This window comes from Desmodus rotundus, chromosome 2, assembly GCF_022682495.2.
Source record: "Desmodus rotundus isolate HL8 chromosome 2, HLdesRot8A.1, whole genome shotgun sequence".
Lineage (NCBI taxonomy): Eukaryota > Metazoa > Chordata > Mammalia > Chiroptera > Phyllostomidae > Desmodus > Desmodus rotundus.
Genome location: NC_071388.1, coordinates 119,568,974 through 119,584,879, shown reverse-complemented (window position 1 = coordinate 119,584,879; position 15,906 = coordinate 119,568,974). Strand labels below are relative to the sequence as shown.

The window sequence follows — 15,906 nt, the reverse complement described above, 5'->3', positions numbered from 1 at the left end:
TACTGTCCGATTACACTGCCAACTGTATTTCCCATCACAAGCCAGTGGAAAACCAAATAAGTGCTCTGGTTTTTAAAGGCTTATCTGGAAGTGAACATAAATCTCCCTGTAGCTTTACATAACCGGCCCAACCTCCCCCTTACCTCCTTGAACTCTTTCACAGTCTTAAAGTATAGCCTCTGTTTTTCCAACAATTCCAAGTACTGGTCATTCAACTGGTCTCTTCTCATTTTGTTCTCTTGCTTCTTCTTTTCCATCTGGTGAAACATTTTGGGAAATGGTAATGAAAAACATATTCTGACCAATGGCTGTTGGCAACATCCAAAAGGCAACTCTTACTAATATTTCATAGATTTCCTCCAGTATCTTCCTTCTTTATATAATTTTTGAGATTGGTTTATTTATTTGCATGATATTGCACAGAGGCTCTATTTATTCAGCACTTCTCCTATCATTGGGCATTAACTGTTCCCTTTTAATTTTTCTTTTTTTGTGTGACTAAAAATTTATAATCAGTAAGTTGGTGGTCCTTAACCAAGGGCTATTTTGCCCCCCAGAGGACATCTGGCAATGCCTGGGGACAGCTTAGATAGCTACAACTGTGAGGAACAGGTCCTACTGGTATTTACAGTTGGAAGCCAGGGATGCTGCGAAACATCCTATGATGCACAAGACAGCCCCTATACAAGAAATTATCCAGCACTGAGGTTCCAACACCATGAAGCCTGAGGATGATGGACAGAATGAGGGGTCGGGATAGTACTTTCCCCAGGAAGGCATCTCCTAGTAAACAGGAAGGAGAAGCCAAGAGAAAAAACCCAGTAAGTTCCTGTTGTTCTTACTCTTAGAAAAGAGCAGCTCTCAGAGGAGAAGCATGGCAGGGTGGAAGGGTCACCACAGAGATTTGGGTTGTGATAGGCTCATGGTGAGCCAGGTTCTCTCTCCTCCACCCACCTTATACCCCAGATCATCAAGAAAGGACTCCATGTGTTCTCAGCAAGACAGCCTATCCCACCTCGGGTGTCTGTGCACAAGGCAAATGCTGCCTCATACCAGCTCTCGTATTTGTGGATGAAATGTCTTATCACTAGCAACACATTTTTTTCTCCTTTTACATCATTTCACTGAAGTCATTAATGGGGAGATTAGTAGAGAAAGGGGTATGGAGATATTTTGCCCTCGGTTCATCACTTATGAGATGAGACTATAGGTAGCTTGAATGTTTGTCTTTTGTGGGTGGGTTTTTCTGATGATGTGTCCCACAGGCAACTCTTTCTTTTATTTGTTTGCATTCTGGCATCACTTACTGACCACTCTGCTCCAAGATCTTAAGAAGAGATACCCTAAGTCCCCAGGAGGTCTTATCTTAATGCTTTGCCTGAGGACTGCTTTCCTGTGATACATTTTTAAAACAGGACTGAAAGCAAGAGCCATTTGAAGTACTGTACTAGTGAGGATTCACCTGGTTCCAAGTAGTAGGAAAATACAGTGGTCTGGCTTACAGACGGTAAGTCTGCTTAACTACTTACAAAAGGGCCCATATTCAGAGCCACAGCGTAAGGAAAATCCCATGCTGTCCCTGGACTGGATGATTCTCTGCAAAGCTACCTCTGGAGCACCACACCCCTTTTCAGTTCCTCAATTTTCAATCCTGTCTTCCAAGGCATTCGATATCCTCTCACATCAGAATTCAGTTCAGCAATTATTTGCATTTTTATAGGGAATTCCTGAAAACTACAATGCTCTTGAGATCTTAAGGAATCTAATGGCAGAATCAATCTCTAATGGCAGGATGTCAGGAACCAAAGATCCAGTGAGGAAGTGATTCTGGGCAAGAGAGGAAGGCTGCTGGGGAAAGCTGGTTTCCTCATCTGTAAAACGGGTATACCACCACTCACTTAGGAGGGCTTATGGAGGCTTAGTACAGTGCTTGGCACAAAGTAGGCGTTCAGTGGGAGGTTTTGCTAAGAGCTGCCTTTGAACCACCAGTACATGAAGCCCTGGGAGCTGGCCTTGCCCACTGCAGCGACACTGAACATGTTTCCTCAGGACTGAGAGCAACCAGAAGAATCTCATATTTCCCAGGGCCTTCTCCATCACCAGTATAAAACCCGTGTTACACAAAAGATGCCATCTAACCTTCATTCTACTTTGCTTAATTCCTTCTACGATCTGTTCCATCTGACGTAAAAACTGGTCCCGGGCAGCAGGGGAAGCCATGGCTCTGTAAGAAAAACCAGTGGAGGCATGACCAGCACCCAGGAATGAGTATGAGAGATGCTGAGGATCAGCCCCATACCCACATGATGCTCCAAGAGGCCTTTTCAAATGGACCTGTGGGGAACCCAGGGATCCCAGGCAGTTAAGAATTCTAAACTCTAAAGAAGGCATAAAAATTGGCCTGGTTTTATAACTGAATATTAATCTTTACTTTTCCTACAATTTTCTTCAGTAACATGTATTTTGTTAAATCAAAATAAAATATCACTAAAATTAACAAAAACATTTTTTACTTTGAATGATAGTAGGTACTGCTTAAAAAATAAATTTCATTTAGTTTTTAAAATTTTGAGGATTTGGAGACACTGCTCAAGATTGGTAGACATATCCTGAGATTTCTCTAAAACGAAGCCGGGAAACCTGCTACTGTTTCTGGAAGCTGCAGCTAAATGAATAGGTTCCCTGATGTCCTAAAATGTTCCCCTTGACCTCCAGTTCTACAGAGGGAGTAAAACCAGAAGGTCAGAGTGCACATATACAAGGATTGAGAATTCTTTCAAAGAACGGCAACAGCACTCATCACAAAAACACTCAAACAGCAGGCTCTCTCAACTGTCAAGAAATAAAAATGAAGGTACCGTTTTTAGAAATGTCACAAGTTTCTAAGTTACTAATTGAATCTTATCAGGGAGTTATAGGTGTTTTTAATTAAAAATGAAACTTAAAATCTAGAGCTTATAATCTATTAAGATCTTAAATTACTGGTCACCTGTGGGAGGACAGTAGAGATTTGTGCTAGAAGGAAATAAAGTCTATTATACAGAGAGCAGGCCCTGGAGCTGTCTGGACGGTGGGTGGGCCAATGGGTATGCATGCCTGAGGGCTGGTAGGATTTCAGTATAGGTGGACCTTGTCATCCAATTTTTGGAGAAAAAAATTCATATCCAAATGAAGCTGTTTAAGAGGATACAGATTAATTTAAAAACAGTGTCTACCACAATATTTAAACAATCTTTTAAAAATTATATAGATTATTTCATATCTAAATTTTAAAACATCTGTGTCCTCAAGAATAAATGGTATCAATCTAATCTTAGCAAGACAAAAGTAATATACAAAGAGATTATAGTAATTACACATAATCAAGTTATTTGAAAGTTAACTTTTCCTTAAGGTATTTCTTGGTGTTTTTTAAAATTAACTCTAATAGAGTGTTTTTTGTAAAAACTCAAGGATCATGTGAACCAAGAAACACCTGCACTTAGTAGCAGGGGTGGAAGTGCCAGAATCATGGGACACAGCACTGAGTGAGTCTTGCTCAACCACACCACTGCAGCACCAAGGTGAGCCAACACAGAGTGCAGCGCACACCAGGGTCCTGACAAGGAGGACTGACAGTCTGACAGCACTTACTGCGAGAAGTTCTCATGAATTGAGTTCAGCAGGCTGATCTGAGAAAGAAAAAAGGGAAAAAATTGTAAGCAAAAGACTGAAAGATCCCTGTGCTGCCTCAACTATTGAAAGCCTGTCCAGCTCTGGAGAGTGCTTCTAAAAGAGCACATTGTTTATGGAGATGAAACTAACATGAAAAAAATAAAACAAAGCAGCAACATGTTCTTAGCACCACAGTTTTCCCCCAGAGAATCTACCTTGACACCCCATGACCACAGGAAGGTAGGAAGAGGGCTCATTAAAGGGACCTAAATCCCCACAGAGAAGACACTAAGCTAATATTTGGGCTCTCTGGGCAAGCTGCCACCACTGTCCTTTCTATTTTGCTAACACTGCCCTTTATTTTGAGGGTTATCAGCTGAGCACAGGGTTACTCAGGGTGGGGAGTGAGAACACTGTTTCCATCCTATTCCTTCCCACAAAATATTTTTGCTAGTGTGGTCAGCTGCTGAGTGGCTCTGAGGGGCTCCACAGAATGCATCATTCAAGGCCTCCATTCCCATGGAAACTGCATTCCCCTGCACAATATGCCCCTCTATCTGCCCCAATGATATAGTCAAGGGCAGAGCTCTGAGTCCAGAGAAACTAGAAACCTAGTTCCTCGTTCTGTGTCATTAACTTGTGAGCTCAGTCAGGACTAAGAGTTTACTATACTTGGACCTGAGGTTCAATATAGCATGGAAATGATATTCTTGTCCTGTGACTCCACTGGGATGTCTGAAAGCTACAATATCACAGGCATAAACAGATTTGGAATAAAATGCACAATTTATGCAAATGCAAAGTTATGTGTTAATATGGCTTAGAATTAAAAAGCCCTCACTCCCCTGCATACTCCTAGTTTTTAAAAGAATGTAACTTCGCACGGACAAAGCCAAAGGAGGGTAGGATCAAGGGTGGGAGGTGGGGATGAGTGGGGCAGGGAGAGTGGTGGGGAGAAAATGGAGATGACTGTACTTGAACAACAATAAAAAGAAAAGAAAAAAAGAAAAAAAAAACTCCCTAATTTGATAAAGGAAATAGACATGCAAGGCCAAGAAGTGCAGAGAATCCCAATTATGATGGATGCAAAGAAGCCTGCTCCAAGACACATCATTATTAAAAGGCCAAAGGTTAAAAATAGAGAGAGAATCTTAAAGGCAGCAAGAGAAAAGAAGTTACTTACTGGAAGGCTGCCAGATGGGAGGGGGGCAGGGGAGAATGGGTGAAAAGGTGAGGTGATTAAATACAAATAGGTAGTCACAGAATAGCCATGGGGATGTAAAGTACAGCATGACAAATGGAGGAGCCAAAGAACTTATTCACATGACCCATGGACATGAACAATGGTAGGGGGATTGCCTGAGGGAGTAAGGGGTGCTGGGTGGAGTGGGGCAAGAGGGGAAAAATCAGGACAACTGTAATAGCATAATCAATAAAATATAATTAAAAAAAGAAAAAGAAATAAAAGAATGCAACTTCAGACATTGCCAATGAAGGAAGTTCAATGGGTTCAAGGCTTTTTTAGAAGGGGCTAGCCTATCCCTAAGTTAGGGTTGGCAAGTCTTTCGCATGCCAGGGAAGAAGACCCCCAAGGCCAGGACATGTAGCAGAGCTATCCCAGCCAAGGCAATCAACACATCTATCCAAACATTTACCAAATGCCCGTTATGTGCCCATCACTGTGGAAGGCCCTGGATACCAAGAAAATGAGAGCTCAGCCCTCCCCAAGGAATGTCCCTGTAGGACAGGGGTATCAAATTCATTTTCACCGGGGACCACGTCAGCCTTGCGGTTGCCTTCAAAGGGCCAAAATAATTTTAGGACTGTATGGATATAACTACTCCTTAACTGTTAAGGAGTTGAAATTACATTCAGCTGTTTGAAGGCAACCTCGAGGTTGATGTGGCCCCTGGTGAAAACGAGTTTGATACCCCTGCTGTAGGAGGAAACTTATCTCATTTGATTAACATCAGGCAAATGTGGGTTCAGGTTAAGAGATACACCTGTAACACTGTTCATATTAAAGTGGCAATCAGTGCAGGTTACAAGGTGATAACATGAAAACAAATTCTGTCAACCTTAAGGTGAGGGAGTAAGCTGGAACTAATATGAATTGAAAACCATTATGTACAAGGACCTCCACATTTTTCTCATTCTGTCCCCATCATAATCATTTGAAGCAGGTGTGTCCCCATTTTCCTTGTGGGGACAGTAAGGCCAGGCTACAACCCAAATCCATCTGACTACAAAGCTCATGCTCTCAACACCACACTGTGCTGCTACTGTGAAGACCAGTACTGTTCCGTTTTTAAATGTAGTTGTATACTACGCTCCAATTATTTGTCATCCAACCTCTGGGAGATCTGACTCATTAATGGATTTAACCTGAGAGTCAGAGGAATACAGAGGGGCTGTCAGTGCCATGCGAACCCCTTTTCACTCATGCTTTTTACCATCCTTTCAGTTCACACCTCTGTCTGCCGCTATAATTAAACAGACATTTCCCCATGTAAACTATGACACATTCACCATCCCCATTTCATTTACCTGGTTCCTTCCTTTAAAACTCAAACTTAAAATATCACCCACTCCAGGCCCCCCTCCATATGCAACCCCTGCCCTTCCACTGTTTCTCTTAATGACGGCATGTCTGGCATGTCTTGCAGGCTGTCCACCTGCCTCACCTCACCCCAGAGAACATGAGCTCCCATGGAATCTTGCGCTTTCTGACTACTTCAGCCCTGGGCATACAACAGGCACTTTTTCCGCTGAAACTGAATGTGTCCCAGACACTAAGTTCATTTGAACCTCAGGGGTCAACAGTACTGGCAGCTGCTAATCTGATTAAATATTTTCTTTTTATAAAGGTTCTTACCTCTTTTTCCAAATAAACCTTTTTATCATCCAGTGTATTATACAAAGTGAAGAACTGCTTGGTTTCCTTGTGCACTGCTGAAACTATAAATGCAAAGAAATCAGCACATGGATTAAAAAATGCATCAAAATAACCCTAAGCACACACTCTCCCATAAGACACCCTTCACCACCAAGAGTTGGACCTGTCAGGCTAAACCTCTCGACCTGCACTCTGGGCAGAAGCGCTACAGGTCACGAAAAAAAGCATGTGCAGAGCTGCTGTAGGCTGATGGCACGAGGCCAGTTGTAAGTGGCCCAGCTAAGAGGAGGAGGCTAGAGGAATCTCACCGTCAGATGTGGGTTTCTCAGAGGTCCTTCAGGTGAGGAGTCCTGGGAGGAAGGTGGCAAGGATGATGAAACCACCACTCAGTCTCTTCCTGTTTGTATGGCTTCCTCCCTTCCCACAGCCCCAAGAGCAGGAGCATAGCCTGTTCACTTTTGTAACTCCCCCGGTGAGCACAATTCTCTTCAGCAGACCCTCTAAAATACCCCCTAGACGAATGGCATGCCTATCCTGCGCCAGAATAGATGTCAAATGAATATGAATTCTCTTCCCTTCCCTGTGTATATGCCTAAGGAGGCACTCATTTATTACCAGGGCTCCCAATATCTTTACCTATCAAATTACTCTGTATTTCTGCCTAACTCCTCTTTTTCACTTTTCCCTAGAGAAAAATGATGTACAAGGAAATGGCCAAATTCCAGGACTGTGAGTGTGCCGTGTTCACCAGAGAATGAGGTCACTGAGGTGAAAGATTCCTACCCAAACTTACCCCTTCCACTCTGGCTGGGTGGCTGGGCAGCCCGTCACATAGCTCTGAGCCTGTGACCTCTGCACTGCTCTAAATTCCCATCACACAGCTGCCCAGAAAGAGGTGAAATCCCCAGACACGGGTTCACAGTCAGGCTTTGTAAGCTGAGTACTTCACTGTAGCTGTAGCTCAAGACCCTGTTACCTAAAGGTTATCAGGCACAGCATGGCCAAGACTATTATGAGGTCTGGTTTCCCGCTATGGACTCTGGCTCCCTAAAAAGCAGGTTCCCTCTGGAGCAGCAGGACTGGCAGGGTGGAGGGGCGGACGGGGTCAGTGGGGAGGCAGAACAGGCCTGGACAATTCTGGTTTCTTGGGCAACTGCCATAAACATTTAAATATGGTTCTTTAAACAAGTCACTTTTAATTTTTATATCCAGTAACAGCTGTGTCTCTCTGCTGCCATGCAGGTCAAAGATATGTGGAAGTCAGGGAAATTTGCTGAACATATTTGATAACAGAAGTTAAAAATCTGATACAAGTATTTTGATGCAATAGTAAAAAATGTTCCCAGTGTGGAAATGTCTAATTTATATGAAATCACAATATGCCTAATCAATATAAAGTATTATTAGTATTTGTAAAAGCTTTAAAACAGTGGTACTCAATCCTGCCTGAAAAAGGTAATCACCTGGGGACCTTTTAAAGTCCATGATCAGTTATATAGGATTTTCAGGGGGTGGGGCCCAGGTGATTACAATGGGTGGCCAAAGTTGAAAATCACTGCTGTAAATCAACCAACTTTCAGCTTTATTGCTCAGCAATGGAGGTGTCACCCTTACTCCATCCAGCTCAAGGACTGGGGGTGGGGGTGGGGATGCAGGTATTTGATGATAATATATTTTTAAAGATTTTATTTATTTATTTTTAGAGAGAGGGGAAGGGAGGAATAGAGAGAGGGAGAGAGAGAGAGAGAAACATCAGTGTGTGAGAGAAACGTCCATTGGTTGCCTCTCGCCCGCCCGCCCCCCACCCGGGGACCAGGAATCCAGCCGGCACCCTTCTGTTTTGTGGGACAACGCCCAACCCACTGAGCCACATTAGTCAGGGCCTGATAATTTAAAAGAGAAAATGATATAGATATTCTGGTACAACAGATTAGAACGCTTCTGGTGTAAAAATGTCCTATCAAAATGACTTTAACATGTGAAATTTACACTGTGAAATATGCAAATACAAGGTATTACTTATTGTTAAAAGCTTTAAAGTAGGCAGGGTAGAAAATTAAGATAAAAAACTTAACTTAAAGGCTGAAACTATTTTCTGCTGAGAAACTGCTATTGTTGATACATGCCCCAGAGCACCTGAATCAAACACGAAGACTGTAATGCTCAGGCCCCGACTGCTGTAGCTCAGTGGGTTTGATTCCCAGTTAGGGCACATGCATGGGCCAGGTCCCCAGTTGGAAGCCTGCAAGAGGCCAATCGATGTTTCTCTCACACATCAATGTTTCTCTTCCTTTCTCCACATCTTCCCCTTTCTAAAAACAAAACAAAACAAAAAAACCCACTGTAATGCTTAGAATGGTGGGGAAAGATGTGAAAGGAAGCATGATTCTGGACTCAAATAAGGACAATGCTCTAGACTGAGCTAGGAAGATGCCTGAGCAGCCAAGATCTCAAGGCAAAGTCTGAGGCAGATTTTAAGAGAGTCAAGGTTTGCTGAGTGGGGACTGCAGGGCAGTGGCAGTTGGACTTGGAGACCGGCTCACAGGCCATGACTCACACCTTCCTGAGAGGGCAAGGCCAACTAGTGACTCTGGCTCAATGATGCAGGACTTTATTAGTGCATTTAGGATTCTGAAGATTATTTTATGAGTTAGGAAGAGTTATTAAATATTAGAGTTCTTAAAGAAAGAAGGTAAATTATCAAATTTGAGAAAGATCTGCTAGGCAAGAGTGCAGAGAAGGGATCAGACTCTGGACAATGATGAGAACGTAGCTACAGCAGAAATCCTAAATAAAGGGACTTGGCCATTACTCAGAAATGGAGCAGGCAGAGTAGCATGAGTCAGAGTGGACTAAGTGGGCCCCGCTTGGCTAGACAGTGATGCCAGTGACCATGAAAAAAAAAAAAAACCGGACATGGAGTCTGAATTCAGTTTTGTGCCTGTGGAGTTTGAGGTGTCCGGGGACATAAGAATCAGAGCCCACAGGAAGAAGTAATGGTCCAGGACCTGTTTACAGAGGATATCTGAGCTGACCTTGAAAGATTTTGTCAGACAGAGGAGAAAGGGTCCCAGACACAGGTCGAGGCCTCAGGTGGCAGAAGCAGTGTGAGGACTGGTGAGGCCAGAGTGTGGACCTGGAGTGGAGTGGGGGCCCCCAGGGCAGCCATTTAGACAGGAAAGAATAAGGAGAGAGGCTTGATTTAGGAGGCCCTGGGAGCCCCTGAAGATTTCCCAGCAGAGGGACACATGGATGAAAGACTCACAGCAAAGGCTGCAGACCAGCTAATGGTCACTCAGCTGAGTTGAGATGAACAGATATGGCAATAGCAGTGGGAAAAGAAGGCAATGATAGCTTTGAGGATCATTCTAAGCCTGACAAGATGTGGTCACTGATTCAGGCTGAGGGAGATCCAGTCCTGGATTACTGAGTGAATATGATGCTATTAAAGGCAAGGACCACATAAGCCAGAAAGTTTGTAGAGAAGGACAATGAGGAAGACCTGATCTAGTGATAATACGGTCATAATGTTCTGTGTAATGCTGGAAAGTGGACTGGGAGCTCAGTGGACCCAAATGGCTGATTGGGATGAGTACTGGTTCAAAATATTGCTGCATAAGAGCTCAACTAGAGTAAACTCTTCATAGAGAGGACAGCAAGAGCACATCAGTGCTGCTCCCAGGACTATGAGTTACCCACCAGGGCTGCATGCAATGAGTGCTGAGTGGGCCTGACAATATAAAGGAGTCCTTTACAGTGGTGACTTTCATGGACTGTGCTATGATGCACACTCCATTACACTAAAGTGGGACAAAGCCCTTCACCTCCTGTCCCTCCCAGGATCAGCCTTGAGAGCTCATTAGTGGTCAATGCACCTACTCTGGCGGTAGAGTTCAATAAATCTCTTCTGATACTGTATTAGCTCAGCTCGGCTGGGCACTTCATCAATCTTGCGATGCAAAATTGCTATTTCTCGATTTCTTCGAGCCTAAATGCAAAAGGGAAGAGGAGACAACACTATTTGGTAAAAGGCCTTACGTGTTCTTTGGGGAGCCAAAACATTTCCTGCCACCCACCTGCCCTGGAATACAGGCCCTAAATTCTGCTGTTGACTTCAGGGCTCCATCTCAGATTCCGACTTTGCAATACATGGAGAAGATGTGGCTGCAAACTGGAACCACAGAGTGTACCAAATTAATGGACAAAAAAGGAGGATTCTGAATGGGATGGGCTGTGTGGCCAGAGCACCAGCCAGCCCACGAGGCCCAAAGGACTCTACAGTAGCCAATTCCATCAGTGCCAGGTGACAAGGAACTGATGCTACCTTGTTGCCTCCTTATACATTCCAAATCCCTTCACCTGGCTGAAAAGCTCCCACAGCTGACACCTAAAATACCTCTCCAGTATTTTCTCTTTACCATGAACTCAGGGTACACTGGCCGGAGTGCCTCACTGACTGCATCCGGGGAGGTGCTGCAGACGGTGTGGTGCAGCGGGGAGCGCAGGCACCTGAGGAAGGCAGCTCCAAGCACCGCTTTCCTCAGCAGGACAGCTGCCTGAAGAAAGCTTTTCAGCTCCCATCATACACTTCCAGTCTCAGGACTAAGTGGGCTCTTGGTGCTGCCTTTCCTCTGTGCCTCCTTGTCCACTGGCTCCCCAAGCCAGCTTTACTCACAATAGCAGATGTGACTGGGGAAATATGAGCCTCCAAATGAGAAACCCACCATCCACTCTGGTACGAGCACCCCCATGGGTGTTCAGGCTCTGACTCCAGTTTTTATTTTTGGAATCTAAAAATACAATTATTCATTCTTTTTTGTTTTAAATTTAAGATTTGATTTATAAATTTCTAGAGAGAGGGGAAGGGAGGAAGACAGGGGAAGCAACATTGATGTGTGAGAGATACATTGATCGGTTGCCTCTCACACGACCTCAGTGGGGACCAACCCGCAACCCAGGCATGTGCCCTGACTGGGAATCGAGTGGGTGACCTTTAAGGTTCACAGGCTGGCACTCAATCCACTGAGCCATACTAGCCAGGGCCAATTATTCATTATTTTTACTGAATCTCTAAGCTTTCCCTTTGTTCTTGGCAATGTCACTGAACATCTTTTCTGGGATATGTCTAAGGGGCAATTCTCAGATTCTAGCTTTCTTAACTTCTAGCAACATTTACCATTCTTTTCTACTGAGCTTTTGTTCAGGTGCCAAGAGGCCTTGGACTCAGGTTTTCCTCAGTTTCAGCTGCCCCCTTGGCGTCAAGCCTTATTCATGATTCCTCCTTTCCCTTGGACTCTTCTTAGAGGGTTTAGCCCAGGACCCCTTCATGGCCTGGATTTTCACAGCCTCGATTATCACCTACATAGATGATGCCAAGCTAATCCTATCTCCAGTGCAGACTCGTCGAGCATCAGACCCCAACACCCATCACTTCTTGGACATTTCGACATAGTTGAGTACCCCAACCTTCAAAAGCCCCAAACGGATCTCACTAACACTCTTAGTCATACTACAAAGCCCTTTAGTCCTATTCTTTTTCCTTTAATGTTTTTTCTCAATGAATAACACAGGCATCCACCCTATTTCCCAGGTCAGAAATCAAAGCACCATCTTTGACTCCTCTTGTTCTCTCACCCATCAGTCAGTTCCATCAGATACAGCTTCTCAGTCTCTCCACTGCTGTTCATTTCTGTCCATCCCCATCGCTCCTGTTCTGCCTCATGCCCTTATGATTTTACTGTGGCTTCCCTCTAGCCAGTCTGAAGCTATACACAGTGGCAATTTGCATATGAGCCCCCTTGTACTTTGATGTATATGAATGTATCTTGCTGGGAGCAAGTTAGCTCCAAGAAAATGGGCAATTCCATTTATTATTCCTGAGACCTAATGTAACACTAAATATAATCATACAGTCAAAAAGATTCCTAATACGCAGTTATACTGTCCTGATTTTATTTAATTCTGTGTCTCACCCAAATTTAAACAGTTCAACAAAATAAGCAGGAGCCAGAGATAAAAAAAAAAAAACAACAGGGTCCCACTGCCCACATCCCCACAACCCTTTGCCAGAACCTGCCTTTCCTGCTCAGATAACAGAAAGAAGGCCCGGGCCACAGTACAACTAGTTAACTATTGGCCTTGAGCTACCATGGGTCAGATACTGACAATGTAAGGGATTTTACAATGTTATTTTGACTCTATGTGAATGTAGCTTTGGAGCCAACTTTAAAACCTACCTCTCCCATACTTGATATCCTCACAAACCTCCAGGGTTATCAACTAAGATAGCTAAAATGGGCACTTAATTTTAAAGGAAAAGTATTAGATCAGAACACTGGAACCTGAATGCTGGCTCTGGCACTTAGTAGCTGCTTGATCTTGGTCAAGTACTTAATAGATTTGAATCAGTTTCTTCATACAGAAAACAAGGCTAATACCTACTCTTGATCAGGGTGAGGATCTAATCAAGTGAGATGATAGTGAAAATAACATACCAATGTGAAGCATTATTATCAACACCTTAAACCACAGTTACCCTCTAGCAAGAAGGGCAGCAAACAGCAGCCTTAGGACCATGTCTCTCTAGTTCTCAGAGACTGAAACTTTCCAGTTCTGCTGTAGGACATTCATATCTAGCTAGATGCATTTATATATTTGTGTGCTGTTGTTTTTACTCACCTGTAGTAAACGGATCTTATAAAGCTTCTCTTTCTCCATATTGTATCGTCTGTCTAGGTCTTCCTAAAAATTGGAGAAGGACACAATTATCTGGGAATAGAAAACCTGCATTCTTTGACAAGGTCTTTTGAAGTTGAATGCTTTTTACCTTTTCTCCCCCATCCCAAGGCCCCAAATTTCTTTTTTCAAAGGGCCAAGTTTTAGGGTCTGGGTCCTATGTCATGTAAGACCTTTCACCACCTTTCACATCCCTTTATAACAACTCTTCCTTCTTCTAGGATCCATGCTGAATCCAGTGTTCTTAAGTGAAGTGTTCTCCAAATCCATTTACCCCAGGCCAAAAACAATTGCAACTTAAAGAACCTATTGACTTGTGCCTCTGTGTTGAAAGTGATGCTGGTTTGCTTTCTATGTTTCTATTTGGAGTTGCACTGTCTAATATCATAGCCACTAACAACACATGGCTACTTAAGTTTACATCACCTAAATAAAAAAAAAATTCAGTTTCTCAGGAGCTTTAGCCACATTTCAGTGTTGCTAGTAGCTACCATATTGAACAGTGTAGATACAGAACATTCCAACAACTGCAGAAAGTGCTTTTGGACAGAGCTGAATTAAAGAGAAAAACTAGCCAGCTCACTGAACACAGTAAGTTAAGTGACATGGATGGCTGGATGGTTGGCTGAGTAAGAGAAAGCCCCCTGCCCCCAAGTATGCAGATGCAAGCACACACACACAGGAGAGAGAGGCAGGCAGGCAGGCAGACACAGTCTCCCCCACAGGGTTCAGCTGCAGGCAACCCCCTAAACTTCACCACAGGAGTTCTGAAGCTCATTCTCTAGGAGTTTCTAAGGGCACAAAGGGAAGAGAAACCCGAGAGAAGGCATATGTTTAAAGGCTTTCCTGCTTCTCTCCTCCTCCTCCTCTGTCTTTTCTCTTTCTCCTGAAGGTCTGTTAGAGTGCTGGAGTCCTGGAAGCACTAGTTTAACTCAGGACAGAGATCAGCAAACTACAGTCCAAGAGCCAAATCCTACAGCCATTGGGCCAAATCTGACTGCCTGTTTTTGTGAGTAAAGCTTTATTGGAATACTGGCATGTGCTTTGATTTACATACTGACTATACTTGCTATGGTGAAATTGGCTTACGAAGCTAAAAGTATTTACTATCTGGCCCTTTACAGTTTGCTGACCCTGGAATGTAGCACCATAAAATGAGTTATTTCCCTCTACACCACCCCCACTCCTCAGAGCCTATGGGTTCTGACCAGCATGTACAGCCAATGCAAGCCCTCCCCTTCTCAGAAGAGACACCAGAGTAAAGACAGAACACCTGCATAAGAACCCCCCTCCTCCCAGAATGGTAGCTTTCAGGGCCATCCCTGGTGAGATCCTGCCTCCCTCTGAGGGGCCAGTTATATAAAGTGGGGCAATGTTCCTGACAGACTACAGATGAGGAGTGGCCATAGAGAAAATTAAAGTAGGCACAAGAAAGTGTCATGGAGAGTACAAAGCTGGTCACCACACCTGCAGGGAACACTGGCAGCCCTGACAACAGGCAGGTACTCACATTATGAGACATCACAGGGGTGAGGGCATCATGTGGCTCTCCACTGGAGAGGGTCTGAAATGATAAGTAAGGTGAATGGGACAGAAGCTGAGGGTCTAGATGGAGGAAGGGGGAGGACGGGGGACAGTTCACTGACCATGTCTGGTCAGGGAACAGAAAGGAAACAGTTATATATGAGCTCCAGATTTTACGTTGTTCTTAAATGTCTATCAGTTATACATGAGTAAGCTAAACTTGCCTTTGAATGCTAGTTATAATCCTGCTAACGAACTGCTAAGAAGAGAAATGGGATCCTATGTCTGTGATGTGTGTAAACTCAGAAGCTGACTGGGCTGACAATTTGAGCCTCCAAGATTCACAATTTTACAAACAGCTAGCAAGGCAGGCTATGAGATCATATCCCAGGACACCACGGCACTGCATGGCATAACTCTGCTACTCCCTGTTCTCACAGGTGGGAAGAGTAGTGTGGCCTGGCTGACACAATCCCACCATGCCAGGAAGGCAGCATGTCCCCACTGAGTGTGACACTGTCCCTTTCAGTCCCTCAGTGAAGGGGGCGGGGGAGGGCACTCCTACAGACTGTCCTGCCCAAGTCTCTTCCCTTCCCTGAGCCTCAAATGCCCCATATCTACCAGGGAGATGGTGCAATTGGTGAGTTCTGAGGCCACGTCCAACTCTCGCATCCCAAGCATAGGGGTGCTCAGGAAATAAGCTTTGAATCAAGTGTGAGAAGGAAAAACAAAACATAGCAATCCTTAAAATCTCACTTGGTGAGAGAAGCAGACTTTTTTTTTTCTGTCCTTGTGTTATAATTTAATGCCTGATGGAGACCAAGTCTTTTTTTCAGAGAGCCAGATGTGCCCCTTAAATCCACAGAGCTTCTGCACTGCCAGAGCTCTAATAATAATCCAGCACCACTCCCATTCCCTGCTCATTGCTGTGTTTTAAAGATTGGGCACAGGGTCCCTCGACAGGAGTGGAGGGTGAAATGAGTAAACTGGTACTAAATTCAGAGAAGAAAATATTGAGTGGAAAACAGCTCAAGTGGTTCCTAGAAACACCCCTTTCCTAAAGGAGGAAGGAAGACTCATAATCTGGTAATTCTTGT

At 44.1% G+C, this 15,906-nt stretch overlaps 1 protein-coding gene across 4 annotated transcripts in view; it reads right to left on the bottom strand.

Annotated features, from left to right (window-relative positions):
- CCDC93 (coiled-coil domain containing 93) overlaps window positions 1–15,906 on the bottom strand; it is a 109,363-nt gene that overhangs the window by 17,475 nt on the left and 75,982 nt on the right. For 2 of the 4 annotated variants that reach the window (XM_045203022.2, XM_024569761.3), the window contains 7 exons: window positions 14,796–14,849; window positions 13,229–13,291; window positions 10,430–10,538; window positions 6,530–6,612; window positions 3,634–3,671; window positions 2,140–2,224; window positions 144–257 (listed from right to left, as the gene is read on the bottom strand). In XM_045203022.2, the coding sequence (XP_045058957.1) occupies window positions 144–257; window positions 2,140–2,224; window positions 3,634–3,671; window positions 6,530–6,612; window positions 10,430–10,538; window positions 13,229–13,291; window positions 14,796–14,849 (546 nt within the window). Of the gene's footprint in view, window positions 1–143; window positions 258–2,139; window positions 2,225–3,633; window positions 3,672–6,529; window positions 6,613–6,691; window positions 8,182–8,822; window positions 8,863–10,429; window positions 10,539–13,228; window positions 13,292–14,795; window positions 14,850–15,906 lie in introns of those variants that run through there. The other 2 variants (XM_045203024.2, XM_053918595.2) reach the window with 2 other exon arrangements.